Source organism: Nesoenas mayeri (genome assembly GCF_963082525.1).
Source record: "Nesoenas mayeri genome assembly, chromosome: 15".
NCBI classification, from domain to species: Eukaryota; Metazoa; Chordata; class Aves; order Columbiformes; family Columbidae; genus Nesoenas; species Nesoenas mayeri.
The window spans coordinates 5,953,247-5,968,031 of record NC_137559.1 but is presented as its reverse complement, the minus strand read 5'-3'; the positions used below and the strand labels follow the sequence as shown (position 1 = coordinate 5,968,031).

General features: G+C 52.0%; 1 protein-coding gene across 1 annotated transcript in view; it reads left to right on the top strand.

The window, feature by feature from the left end:
* Positions 1-6,069, top strand: part of HS3ST6 (heparan sulfate-glucosamine 3-sulfotransferase 6) — a gene marked incomplete at both ends in the record, with an annotated part of 29,078 nt that extends 23,009 nt beyond the window's left edge. The window contains one exon of the mRNA XM_080353700.1: positions 5,451-6,069. Coding sequence (XP_080209826.1) covers positions 5,451-6,069 — 619 coding nt within the window. The remainder of the gene's footprint in view (positions 1-5,450) is intronic.
* Positions 6,070-14,785: the final 8,716 nt, after the last annotated feature.

Sequence of the window (14,785 nt, the reverse complement as noted above, 5' to 3'; positions counted from 1 at the left end):
AAAGCAGCCACGCCATTAGAAATGCTAATGGGCTTCTCCCCTTTCCCAGCTCCGCATCCCCCTGATCTTGATGCTAAATAGGTTGGAAAGTCAAATACAAAACTCCCCGGCTCCTGGCCCTTCCCGCAGGCCCCCTAAAAACCCCATTGCTGCCTCACCTCTGCTTTGCAGCCTGTGCCCTTCACAGGATGAAGCATCTGGGCTCTGCAGCCAGCGAGGGAGCCCATGGAAAAGGGTTTGGGGGGGCTCAGACCCCCCAGGGAGCAGCTCCCTGCTCCTCTGAGCCTCTTTGCAGCCTGACCGGGCTGGATCCCACCCCCGGGATCCCTTTGTCCCCTGTGGTCTGGTAGGGGGAGAGCTCTGGGGTCCCTGGTGTTGTCTGGAGACCCTCATCCCTGCTCCTGGGCTATTTGTTGCCCTCCCCCGAGAGGCTGCTCTGCCCAGGGATGCTCCAGCTGGGAGGACCTGGCAAAACTCTGTGATGTTTCATGTATCAAACTGTAATTAGGAGCAAAGGGCAGGGGGGATGCAAAGGAGCATTAATAAATTATCTTCCTTGTTGTTAATTGACGTGTCTCAGAGTCAGCCGATCGTTGAGCCCAGGGCTTGGCTCCCCTTCCAGGCGCATCCCAGGCTTGTTACCACTGTCATTAGCATATTCAGGTTTCCCTGCTTAAAGCCAATTAGCTCCTGGACAAGCCTGATTGGAAAGCTGCGGCCTCATTTACACATTTTTGAATCGGTGAAAGAATCAAAAATAATGGAGGCAGGGCAGGGATGGAAAGCGCCCGGGGGGCTCTGCCTGCTGGGGAGGTGCTGGCAGGACCCGCCATCTCCTCCAAAGGGGCAGCGGGGAAGGAGAGGGGGGATATCACAGTAATTAGGAATAAAAAAGGAACGTGGCCTAATTTGCTCCCGAGCGGCTTGGCTGGCGAGTTCAGCGTTCCCTGCCTTGCACTGGGGTTCAACAGATGCCTCGGGAAGAGGAGGCGATGGAGGGGACGGGCTTGGGGGTGAGCGTGGCTGCCCACGCATGTCCCCCACCCCATTTTGGGGAACAGGGGGTCCAGCACAACCCTCGGCAGCCGGGGTGTCCCTGGAAGAGCTGGGAGCGGGGACACAAGGCTGGATCTGTCCCTTGTGACATCCAGACACAAGGCTGGATCTGTCCCTTCCATCCTACCCCCCTTGCTGCCTCCTTGTGCCCTGCTTCCCAGCAAAGGTGATGCTATTTTAGCTGCCTGGACGGAAGAGGCTGGTATCTTACAGTCTACGTAGCTAGTTCCAGTTTAACAACTTCATAGCCGCTGTGGGGCACAAAGGCAGCCTTGTCCCGCCGGGTGAGATAAGCCTGTTGGGGCGATTCATATGCAGATCCGGGTGGTACTGGGTGTCTGCTGGGAGAGGATAAATCTGTCCCAAGCCTTGTCCCCTCTCTCCTGGTTCCAAACTGTTTTACATTTACACAAAAAAGGTTCTGTCCCCGCATTGAGCGGGGTCCTGGGCAGGCTGTCACCGGTCCTTTGAGAGAGGAGGTCCCTGGAACCTCAGCCATTGGGTGCCCCTGGGCCAGCGGAGCCGTCATCGGCGCTAAGCTGGGCTGTCCGGGCCCGTTTTGTCCCCCATGTCAGCCCATCGCCCATCTTATCGCCTTCAAAGAGTCACTTTCTTTGGCCCTGCAGAAAGCTCTCAACCATATCCCCTCCGGCAGAAATCCCCTCGCCTTTCACTTGCTTTTGTGGGGGGCTTTTTTTCTCAGTGCTTATGGGTTTTTTTAATAATAATGGAGAGTTTTGGGTTTATTTATTTTTTTATCTTTCCCCCTTTTTTCTCCCACTTTTGGTGATAACATAGACCCTGCAAGCTCTGATCCAGACAGCACCCATCACCCACATCTGCAGTTTATCTGGGATTTCAGGGTTTCCTTTCATGTTCCTGGCACAGGTTGGACTTATGTCCATATTAAAGATGCTGCCTGGCATTTTGCGGGGGGATGAATAGTGGGCAGAGCCAATTCCTCATGTGGGGCTGCCATGTGAGCAGCCGGTGGGATGCTTTTGGGCTGGAGACTTATTTATCAGCAAGTTTCTCCTCCCACGGGTTCATCCTTTACTTTATGCTCTCAGCTTGGTGCTGGGAGGAATTTTCCCTCGTCTGCAGCAAAATCATCCCAAAGTCAAGGAATCATGAACCAATTAACCCTGAAAAGTTACATCGGCCCAGGTTTTTGAAGTCTGCTTTGAGTACCTGCCCACTATGACTGCTAATCTGTATTTAATGCAGCTTTCTGCATTTTTATCAGTGCTGTAAGTTACTGCACCTTGCTACCTCAGCAGAAGAGGTAATTAATGTAAATGAGGGCCCCTGAGAGCACAGCTGTAATCTGCAATTTCCCATTGACTGATACAGAGGGAAAGTCCCGAAGAGGTCCAGCAGCTCTTAGAAATGCAATTTCAGGGATGTTCTAGCATCAGCCTCTGTGGCTGGTACCTGCAGTCCCAGGTACCACAGCCTGGAGGGTGAGAGGAGGATGAGGATGGATCACCAGGGTGGGTGGAAACTTGGTGAAATGATGGGCGAAACAGCTCCCGTGATGCTCCAAAGTGGATGGTGGCTTTTTCCACCCCTCTCCATGATTTTGCTATTTTCTTCAAGTGTTAACAGCTTCACAAGTTGAGTATTTCTACATCGGAAGTGCCATTTCTGATGCCTCTCAAATGCTAGTTGTTTTACTATCCAACTTATCAGCTTAATAGAAAGGTAAGAGAGTTTTATTTCTCCTCCTGGACACAGCATCTCCTCTTGAAATACAAACCCCCTCCAAGGCTGCCAAGCTGTTCCCTTGTTGCAGCGTCACCCACCTGTAGGTGATACTTAGTGTTCCGGAGGCGTTTTCCTCAAGTCGATAAGAATTAACCGTAAATTTAATTAAAGTTTCCAATGCTTACACTAAAGTGAAACATTACAGAAGCCTGGGCTGCTCTTTGCCAGTTTAAGCCAGATCTGGAGGCAGAAAGGGGTTATCAATAATTAACTGGGGTAATTTAGGGGAAGTATTAGGGAGTTAATGAAAATGTGAAATAGCGTAATTATCTTGCAAGTAGCTGGGGGTGATTGAGCTGCTGAGGAAGAGGAGGTGTTGCACAATTAACTGCATGGAGGTTGCTGTTCACAATGCGATCCTGGGATGATGTGGGGACCCAGATCTCCCCATCACCACCCTGACCCTTGTGGCTGGTGGTTCCAAATTAAGTGTGGAATTGAGGATTTAGACCCAAATCAGCAGCGTCCAGCCAACGGGTGGGTTGTGCACCTTTCATTCCTGTTGGAAACAAGCTATGGGTATGTTGGAGCCTGTCTGAGCATCTGTGTAAGTGCTGGTTTGCAGAGCTTATGGTTCTGATGGACCAGCCTGCGGGGGTTTGCATGAGTTGTCACTGTCACATTACTGTTCCCAGTCGAGGGACACCAAGTTCATGGCCATGCTGGCAGGGAAAGGTCACTGCACCCCATCTCAGTCCACAGGCACAGGAGCTGCTTGAGCGGCACCTGTGCAGAATTGGGAATCCTTGCCCCAACATGGGCTTCTATTAAAAATTCTATTTTAATTAAATTTTAATTAAGCTTTAGGATGGTGCGGTTGGCTTTAATTAAACTTGGTGCTGCTCCCGTGTGCTGAGAAACCCTTGGTCAGCAGGATGAATGCGGGGAAGGTGCTGGTACCACTGGGTGCGGGTCTCTGGGGCCGCCTGTTGTGAGAGGGTTCCAGGGGGTCCCTGTGCCCCGCAGAGCCCTTAGGGACAGGGTGAGCACCCCGAGGCTCAGCCTGGCCCTTGCAAAAAGGAAAGGGGGAGCTAAAATGGCTTTTATTAAAGTATTTCAGCAGAACCTTTGCTGGGGCATCCAGATTTGCGTTGTTCTTGGTGGCGGCTGTGCTGGTGCCCTTGGGGAGCCCTTCTCTCGCAGGGGTGGCTCATGGGTTCCTTGCTGGTTTATGTCCTTGGGAATGTCATCTTGGCGCCTGCAGCAAACCCAAACCATTGCGTTTTGCGAAAGCTGAGCACAACTGTGAATTCCTGAGTTCAAGTGCCAGTGTGGGGAGAACAAGCTGAGAAAAGCAGTGTTTTGGGTTAATGTGGGCTCTCCAGGCTCTTGGATCACGTCATCCCAAGTGTTTGCTAGTAAACATTTTATTGCCCATCAAGGAGCGGGACTGATTTAGGTCTTAAACCCATGTTTGCTGAGGGAGGGTTTGGGTGTGTGAGCTGTGTTGCTGTGCAGAAATCACAGTGGCAGCCAGGGCAGCGCTGCAAAGAGCAGAAATGCCTTAACAAGTCACCCAGAGGAGGTGCCTGAGGCAGCCTGGCAAAGCCCGCGGCCGGTTTCTGAACATAATTAGGGTTGAACATGCTCGGCTGGCGGGGGAAGCCTGAGCAGCAGGTTGGGGATGTGCTGTTGGGCAATCCTGGCAGAGAAGGGATGGGGAGTGGGGTGCGAGGGCCTGATCCTGGTTTGGGGGGAACCCTGGCAGGCAGCCCCTCTGGTGAGCGTGGTTATTGGTGGCAGGGAAAAAGTGCTAAAGAGGCTGGGGAAAGCTCCCATGGCTGCCCCGGCACTGCTGGTGCCAGACAGAGAGTCGGGGATGGTGAGGATGAGCTCTGAAAGAAAATCAAATAAATAAAGTGGGAGGGGGAGGAGGGAGAAGCCACAAGTGGCTTTTGCCTCTTTGGGGGAGGGAGTTGTGCGGGGCCCAGCATTGCTCACAAATGCTTTTAATAAAGTGTTCTTTCCTACGTCCAGGGAAAAAAAACAAAAAACAACAAAAAAATATCAAAAAAACAACCCAAACCTCAAGCCTTTTCCCATTACATAAGGACCAGATGCTGCTGGGCAGAGCCCTGGTGTCCCCACAGCACAGCCCAGCCATGGGGACCATCCTCTCCCGCCGTGGAGACCCCGCTTTCCCCCAGGAACAACCCTCCAGTGCCCCGGCTCTGAGCAGTGGGATGTGTTCTCAGGGGGATCCTCGAGCTTTAAAACCAAAATTCGTCCAAGTTCAGGCAAAAGCGAGAGTCCCTACAGGAAAGAGTCTGTCCCGTCCCAACTCCCTCCTTTCAGTCAAGTGAAACCTCTTGGTTAGAGGAGACTTGATTTTTTTTTTCTCCTTTATTTTATCCCTTATCACAGTTAATATCTGGATATCGGTGCTTTTTTTAAGAGACTTCCTGATCCTGGAGCTTATCCTGGGATGTCTCTGGGTGCAGAGCAGCTCAGGTTGGATCTCCCTGTGTTTGCTAAACCATACAAGTGGTTTTATGCCAGGACGGTGGATGTTTGTTGGCCAGATGAACGTATGCATCTCCACAGCAGCTCCTCCGGGAGCTGTGTCCCTGTCGTGCCATCAGGTTGGAGTGGCCTCCAGCCCTGACCGTGTCCCTGTCTCTCCCCAGGAGCCTGATGCCACGCACACTGGAGGGGCAGATCACGATGGAGAAGACCCCCAGCTACTTTGTCACCAAGGAGGCTCCTCGGCGCATCTACAACATGTCTCGGGACACTAAGCTGATCGTGGTGGTGAGGAACCCGGTCACCCGCGCCATCTCAGACTACACACAGACACTCTCCAAAAACCCCACCATCCCCAGCTTCCAGGCCCTGGCCTTCAAAAACCTCAGCACGGGACTGATTGACACGAGCTGGAGCGCGGTGAGGATTGGGATCTACGCCAAGCACCTGGACAACTGGCTGCAGTATTTCCCCCTCTCCAAATTCCTTTTTGTCAGCGGGGAGAGACTCGTCAGTGACCCAGCAGGGGAGATGGGCCGTGTCCAGGACTTTCTGGGTCTCAAGAGGGTGGTGACAGACAAACATTTCTATTTTAATGAGACCAAGGGCTTTCCCTGCCTGAAGAAGCCTGAGGGCGGCAGCAAGCCCCGCTGCCTGGGGAAATCCAAGGGGCGGCCGCACCCCAAAATCGACGGGCAGGTGGTCCAGCGCCTGCGGGAGTTTTACAGACCCTTCAACATGAAGTTTTATCAGATGACAGGGCAGGACTTCGGGTGGGACTGAGCTGTCCATGGGTCACAATAATGCACCAGGACCCATCTGCCTGGCAGTGCACAGAGCCAGTACTGTGGTCTGGGGATGCTCCTGGATGCCGTGGTCCAGGGATGCTCGCAGATGCTGTGGTCCAGGGATGCCCGTGGCCACCCCACCAGCAACTTCCTCCCTTCATTCTAATTTATATTGGACCTTTTTTGGCCAGAAATGGACCTTTCTGGAGTAGAGAAAAATATTTAAGAAATAAAAACACAGATGACCCCTCTCCCCTCCCTGACCAGATTAAATATTCTTCCATATAAATCTTGTTAATCTGTATTAACTGTAACCATTCTGGGTGGCAAGTGGGAGCCTGTGAGTGCGTGGGTGGGTGGGTGCGTGGATGACAGCTCTGCCATCCACGATAAAAGATCTGGAAACCAGCTGGTCTCTGGGCCGTGCGGCCAGTGGGGTTTTGCCAAAGCCAGTTCCAGTGTTGAGCACAGGCAGCAGGTGCCGTGGGGTGGTGGGTGAGGCCGGCTGAGCGTTAGACCCCAGGCGTGGGGTATGTTTTGCAGACAGAAAATAGTCCGCAGAAATTTGCTAGTAAAGAAAGACAATTAACGACAGTAGTTTTTGAATAAATGCCAGGTCCAGGGTTAGGGAGAGGGAGTTTTGTATCACATACCTTCTTATGTTCTTTGAGTAACCCAGCTGACAAAGCAGGGCATTTCTAACCCCCAGGATTAAAATCTCTGCTTCCCCTAAATTTACCCAAGTAGAGCAAACAAAAGCCCCAAACTCTGACCTTTTGGTTCAATAATCTCAATAGTTTTTCAAATCTGCAGCCATAGAGGGCCATCACGGGAGGCTGCAGAAATTAGTTTAATCTGAATTAACTAGTTTTCCCTTAATTAAAGATAGGGAGGAAACATTTAATTAACCTCTAATATCTTATTAGTGACTTGTATTTGTCTCTTTAGTGAGCTAATTATGTGTTTTGAACGGCCCTCAGGCCCTGCATTGTTTGCAAATACGCTTTGGCTGTGGTTTCTTCCATTGCAGCATCCCCAAGCTGACCATCCTGCCAGCCGTGCCATCGCTGCCGTCCTCGCTGCTCCTGCCCAGGGTGATGGAGTCAGCAGGTACCCCTTCTCCTGGACTGCACACCCTTTTTTCCAAGCTCTGGGGCAGTTTTTTTGCCCCACACAGCTCTCCCCACTCCCATGTCCTGGCCACTGGCACCTCCTTTGTGCCCCTTGGAGGTGACACATATTTTCTGTCCCGATGCTCTGGGCTGTTGCTGAGGTCGAGCACATTTGCCCCTTCAGCCCTTGGGCTCGTCTGGTTGCTGCTGGGACAAGTGACAGGTGCAGTGACAGGTTTAATATGATGTTGGAGTTAATTGCAGAGAGTTGCCTGTTTCTGCATGAGGAATGGGACACCGTGGTGTCGGTCCATGCACTGGGGACAGACTCACATGCCACCAGTGCGGTGCCAGAGTGTGGGTGTATTAGGAAACTGTGATCTTGTAAAAGAATTGTAAGAAAAGATGCAATCTAGACTACTTTTCTGCTGGTTAAAATCCCAGAGGCCCCCGAGCCATGTGGTGTTGCCGGGATGGGCTCCGCGCCCCGTGCCCAATGCGGGGTCCCCCGGCCGTGTCCCCTGGGCTGCGGGTGCCCCGGCCGCCGACCCGCTGGGGGTTGGATGTCGCAGCCGCTGGAGCCCGTTGTCACCCTCGCTGGCAGCTCCGCATGATGGACTGCACTCTGCTTGTTTAGGTTTTGTTTCCAGCCACGACATTCGACCAAATTATTCTCCGCCAAGGGCTTTAAAGTTTCCCAAGTGCCTGTGAAAGCCTGGAAACGCTGATAGTGATCCTATTTCTCAGCTGAGTGACTGCATTCAGCCCCAGCCATATTGATATGCAAAACGTTAAGGGTCTTGGTTCTAAGGATGGTTTCTGTCTGCCCTGTGAAAGGGAACCATACTTTTTTAAAGCCCAGGCCTTTCTAAAACCACACAATACCATATAGACTATGCCATTTAAAGCATCTGAAGCGACCCAAAATGTATTGAAAGCTTGCTTTGCAGACTCATTAAGACTACTCAATAGGTTCTGGCAAATACGGTGCCGGGGCTGACCGCACGGATTAAGACTTTTGAAGTGTTACACAAACCCCCTGCCTAAACTAATTGCTGCCCCACAGCTCATGAGGTCAAGTATTTGTATTCATTGCCTCTGAGAGGAGCCACTTCTGGGTCTGTCCAGGTGAAGTCTGCACTTCATTAGATCAGGACAATAAAAGCGGCTTTGGGGAGGAAGCGGGAAGGTGCCCGGGATGAAATCACCCGGCTCTTGCTCAGGTTTGTGTCCATCCACCACGGCAGCGTTTTGGGCTGTTTCTGTTGCTTTTAAGTGAAAAAGCCCCAGCGGAGCGATGCAATTCCAGCCAAAGCTACTCTGTGCAGAGGCGGCTGGGCTGGTGGCTCTGCCAGGGTCTGCATCACTCCCTGGTCACCTGCAGCATGTGGGATGCAGCATGTGGGATGCAGCACTCACGTCCCACTGTCATGAGGGTTTCGGCTCCAGACGCCAGTCGGTGTGCATGGGAAGGGCTGGGGTTTGGGAAGGGCAGGCATTGCTCCAGCAGCGATTGCTGGACATTCAGTGTGCTGCCCCAGCAGTTCTCCACTGGGATGTCTTGTTGCGCAAATTCGAGTGGGTTCCCTGCATGGGCAGGACTGGGATCCTACCACGTGCAAGTGCAATATGTATTTACCTTGCCTATTCAAAGGGGAAACCACCTTTGTCATGATTGCCTCATCCTCTAATTAAAAAAGGAGATTTAAGTAAAATCAGCAGCTGATTTTCTGAAGGTGTCAGTCGCATCTCAGCAGAGGTTCTTGTGCCGTGTTACCAAGAGCTGAGGACAACAGAAGAAACTCGGCGTCTTCATTGTAGGTGCTTTGGTGGAGGTTATTCAGGAGACTTTTCCCTGGTAAAAGGAAAATCGAAGCTCAAACCCCCTTTGCAGTGTCTCATAATCATGGGTATCAGCCCGTGGACCATGATCTTTGGTGCTTCTGCTGCCGGGCTTGGGCAAGGGCTGAGGGGTCTCCCCTGGTGGGACTCTCCAGTGCTGCTGGGCAGTGGCACCACTGGTGACCCCCGGCTGGGGGCTGTCACCGCTCACCCCGCTACACCGCGGGGTCAGAAATCACTTGGAAATGCCCCCAGAAAACTCCTGCAGAGGCTCGGGGATGGTGTCACTGCTGTATCGTTCTGCACAAAACCTTTGGAAATAAAGTTATAAACTAGGTGATGCTGAGCGGTACCGACGTGTTCTGTGTGACTGCTCCTGTGCAGCGCTGGGCTGGGCTGGGGAGCTTCCCCCTCCATCCCAACCATGCCATAAGCCAGGAAGAACAAGGTTGCAAGAGCCTTCCAAAATGTTTATTTACTCCATTCTCTTTCATACCAAATTTAGGAGGACAGAAGAACAAAAATAGATTTTTTTTTAAAAAAAAGCTCCGAAAGGAAAGAAGTGACACTTCCCTGCCTTTGTGTAGGTGTGGAGATGCAGGAGAGCAGCAGGGCTGGTTTGCAATGACACTTTTCACCCTGACGTGCCCTGGGAATATTTTGCAACCTGTAACAGGGAAAGCTGTGCCTTTCCCTGCAAACACCCCATCCACCCCTATCCCCTGCCTGCAGCTGTGCTTGGCCCATGTCAGTCCCCAGGTGGGGCTTGTGCTGCCATTGCTGGAGGCACCTGTGGGCTATAAATGTGGGGAGGGTGGATCTTCCTTGTGGTGCTGCCCTGGGTGTGGAGAGTGCAGGGAGTGTCCTGGCTTGGGGAGCAGGATCTGGCAGGTAAGTGGAGGTGGGCAATGCTGATGGGGGGGTTGGGCATCTCTTGTGCTGCCTAGGGGGCTGTAAGGGCAGTGAGATGTTTGGAGTCATGTGCAGGGGGTGTCTGTGGGTGCTGCTGCATCTCAGGTTTTCCAGTGCTCATGCTTGGGGTCTCTTCTCCCAGGTAACAAGTGATAGGATGAGAGGAAACGGCCTCAAGTTGCGCCAGGGGAGGTTGAGGTTGGATCTTGGGAACAATTTCTTCTGGGAAAGGGCTGTTGGGCATTGGAACAGGCTGCCCAGGGCAGTGGTGGAGTCGCCATCCCTGGAGAGGTTGAACAGATGCAGAGATGAGGTTCTCAGGGACATGGGGTAGTGCCATGGGTGGGTTATAGTTGGACTTGATGATCTTGAGGGTCTTTTCCAACCAAAATGATTCCACGACTCTACCTGCAAACCTCAGCTTTTTGCTCAAGGACATTGGAGGCTGTGATGCTTCTCACCACAGGGTGCACTGTTGTGACCTCTCTTCCTGCCAGCACAGAGAAAGGCTCCAGGGAGGGATGTGTGTATCACCTCATGGTGTCCTGCTGTTCTACGAGGTCCCCCAGTACTGCACATAGCCCTCGAGCAGTACCTGGGGCCGTCAGCTCTGCCAGCTTCTGCTCTTGTTTCCATCTTAATACACAGAATAAACCCATGTCATGTTCCCCAATAGACAAGAAAATGCCCACACTGAGGGAGAGGCCGCTGTGATTGCAACCATGTGCCTGGCAGTGGCTTCCAAGTCATGCAGAGTGTGGGCTGGATCCCACGTGTGGGCACGAATAAGCAGCATCAGGTGCAGGCAGCGACAGGGACACAAATGTGACGAAGAACACTGAGTACGTGGCACTTGGGTCTCATCCTGGAGTGAGCTGGGCTGCCCTGATTCAACCTGTGCACTGGTTATAAGCTGGTTTAGCTGGAGGTGATGTGAGACAAGCACAGCCCATGTGCTCAGCCCCTCTGGAAGTCTGCAAGCAGGCAGTGAGATGCTTTTGGGAAAATAGTAGTCACTTACTACAATAATAAACCAAATTACTTATTTGTGAGCAACCTGCTGGGATTTGTGCCTGTCTGGACTGGGACAGGGCACGTTGCTGGTGTGTCCCCGCCATGAAGGTCTTTCTGGGGTCCTGATGCAGGTGAGGGCTGGATGTCCCAGCCCAGGTCCCCCTGTCACCCACATATCCAGACCCAGCAGCTCTGGAGAGCAAATGGGAGAGATGTGCAAGTGGTGTGGCTGCTGGGAGGAAACCAGCCCTGCTAAGTTTATTTGCAGTTCTTGGTGCAAAAAAAAAAAAAAACAACAGTATTCTTTGAGCTGTTTTGAAAATGCAAGCTGCTTCTCTGTTTGGATTTTATATCTGTCCTGTGCATTTAGAGGGATGTGGGCTCCGAAGGGGGAGTGGTGGCAGTCTCAGCCTCTCCTGTGCAGGTTTAACTCAGCAGCACCTTTTTCCCACTCCAAGAGCTGAGACTGTGGTCAAGCGAGGGGCTAGATCTGGTCTAGGGGCAGCCTGGCCCTGCAGAGCTGCCCACCCCTCGGCTAATGCAAGAAATATGTTGCTTGTTTTTGTTTGTTTTTTCCTTTGATTAGAAACAGCGATGCATTGCTTTGCATAATTAATCAATTTATGTCAATAGAAAGAATAAATTGGTGTTTTTCTGGCAAGCTTTCTCCTGGCAGGAGGTGAGCCCCAGGCCCTAATTGTGTACCCCCCATTGCTCCCCATGGGTGGGGGACAGTGGGGGACCTGTGGGATGGGATTCTGCTACCACAGACTCTTCCTCAGGGACCATGGGCACACAAGGGCAGGAGAAGGGTGACGGCTGGAACTTTTGGGGTGGTTTGTGGCAGAGCACTGGGCAATGCCACAGCTCATCACACAAGGACCAGTGTACTTACCTCTAAGTAACGATGCTGTAGGGTCTGATTCACCCCATTTCTCATGGCAAGGGGGGTGCAGACCACGGCCGGACCGTGAAGCTGATGCTCATGGGCAGGACCAGGCTGGCACGGCTACATCGGTTTTGCCACAGCACCAGCATCCAGCTGCTGCCTCCAACCATGCCTGAAAGTCAACAAGGAGAGAATTTTTCACTTTTTTTTTTAATATATGTATATATATTTTCCCCCTTTTGCTGTGAGTGCAACTTCCATCTGCCAGCAGGGGCTGATTGCCAGAGAGACGCCCTGCGGCAGCCACAGCACGCTGCCGGCAGATGCCAGCGGGAAGGAAAGTGCGAGGGATGGAGGGCAGCGGGGGAGAGGCCGGGAAACTTCTGGTGCGGATGGGAAAGGGGCTTGTGCAACAGCCAGCCTTTAATTAAGGGTCTTTAAAGCGTTTTCCCAGCTGTTTAACATTGCCTCGCCATATTGGAGTGGTTTAGAAGCAATGCTTCTCAGGAATTACTCCCTTCCTGTTGGCCCTGGGGATGGGTCCCCCACCAGTCCCCCACGCCTTCCAAAAAATGGGGTAGAGAAAAACAGAGCTATGCCTGTGTGGAGAGGGGTGAGGTGGGGGAGAAACCTGTTTCCCTGCCATGGTTGCAACACCTCAGTGTCTTTAACACAGGTTCTGCAGCACCCGGAATGATTCATGGGGGACATGTGCTGGTGGCATCACTGGGTGCTGGGGGGACAATGTGGTCCCTCTTCTGGCACACAAAGGCTGGACTGGAAGAGCTGGATCCACCTCTGGGTTGATACTTGTGCCAGGAACCAGTTCCAGGTCTGTGGGCAGAAACAGGAGGTTAAAGCTGCACTGGGAGAGCAGGAGCTCCCATCTGGCAAGGCAGGCACGGCGATGGTACGAGAATAATGTCTTGGTTGAAGTGGGTAAACGCTGCTTCTCTGTCTTGTGGCTGAGGCTGCACTGATGCTTTTTAGATTGCCTCTAGGAAAAACAAAAACCAACAACAAAACCCAAAACACACAAAACTATAGGAGTCAGAGAAGGGTCAGTCTGGAGCAACCTTTTTGTGTGTGTGGCTGAGCTGGTGCTGTGGAGCTGGAGCTGATGGCTCTGCCCTGTTTCTTCCACTGCAATAAAACTCAGGGAAAAGAGCTTCGGAGTGAAAGTGTTTGCCCACCTGCCAGCTGGGGGGATGCTTTGCTTTGCAGGTAAACCTGCACAGAGGTGTTTATGCTGAAACTACGCAGGGACTTATTCTTTATTTTTAAGCTTCGCTTGCTCACTCAAATCCTCCTGGAGCCTTTTGCTCCTCCATCCCACACACAATCACCAGAGTTGCCTTGTTTTCAGAAGTGAGAGCAGAGATGCCCACTGGCTGCGAGGATGGAATAGGTGCATGTCATGTTGTGCCGTCTCTGCTTTGCCAGGAGATTTATTAGTGTAATAAAAGGGAGGAAAATGCTCCATGAATCATCATTGCACTGGGATGTTGTGATACTCTGTAAATAATGCAGGGAGCTGCTACTAATGGAGTGATGTGCTCCAGTGGGTGCCCCCAGCCCTGTTTCTCCTCTTGCATTAGGATTAAGCTGCTGGTTGTGGGGGATCCTGGGGTTGTTCTCTCCACTCCCCTTGGGCTGGGCTTTCCCGGCGTTTCCAGGCTCAGCGGAGATCTGTGGGTGCCAAACCCTGCAGGGGAGCACACTGCACGCAGAGCTGCCTGGGGTGAAATGCCACTTTCATGTGTTTCTCTGTAACCCGAAAGCTTTCTCTAGAAATAAGTGCAAGCTGACAGTCGTCCCCTGTCTTGGGTTCTTCTCCTCCTTCTGCCAAGGTTTCAGCCAGAAGCTGCATTTGCAGAGGAGGAGGTGATGCAAAACCAGCTGAGGGTTTTTTATGCAGAAAGGGAAAAATCCTTTTCCAGCAAAACATCCCATGACTGCTGGAATTGGGGCTGGCTGATGGGATAGTTGAGCACCTCCATCATCCTCCTCTTCCTCTGCACAACACGGCATCACCACAATGTTCCCTACTTGAGTCATCCCACTCTGACAACTCCAATGCCATGGTTAGTGCCAGGGCTCCTTCTGTTTCTCCAGTGCTCTTTTATATTTGGAAAAAGCCACAATAAAAGCTAAAGGCACCTTTAACAGTGTAATATTAGAGAGGGCTGGAAGAGAAAAGGGCTTGTGCTGGGGCTGTGACATGGCTGGGGGTCCCAAGCATGGATCCACAGCTGCCACTTAGGGATGCAGAAATGGAGAAAAAAAGACATAAAATCCACAATTTCTGGGCTTGACTGCTGTGTGCCAATGTGCCGTGCTCAGGCAGGAGGAGGACAGGCTTACCCTGAGGCTGGCACAGCCTTTAGGACAGGTATTGGGATTATTTAGACCTGTCTGAGCTGAAGGCCAGTCCTGTACCTGCTTGCAGAGAATGTGATCCCGGTGCAGGCTGCCCAGGGCTGGTGTCTGTTGGCAAGCAGGACGTTGCAAAACCAGGCAGCAAAATGTAGACGCAGGCTGAAGAGCTGCCCAGAGCAAGTGCCTGAAACCAGCGGAAAAGGTTCCAAGTCCAGAGAGGCTTCGCAATAATTTCCACATTCGGTAATTTTTCTCAAGAGGGGAAGAGAGGCACGCCTGAAATAATTACCCACACAAGCAGCCATTGAAATGTTCTTTACTGTGAGCACTGATCATTTACTGTATTTAACAAGGCAATTTTGGCTCTCGGGGCATAGAAGCAAGCAATGACTAAAGCTCTTGTTTTCAGGATCCATGAGCCAAAGCACAGAAGTCTATCACTAGATCCAAGTCTGAGCTTGGCAACCAGCTCCTATCTGGGGAGTGGGCCAAGGTGAAGTGGTTCTGTTCAGTATCTGTGGGGCTTGGGGTGCTGGGGAGCACAGCGGGTGCTGGTCCATGCT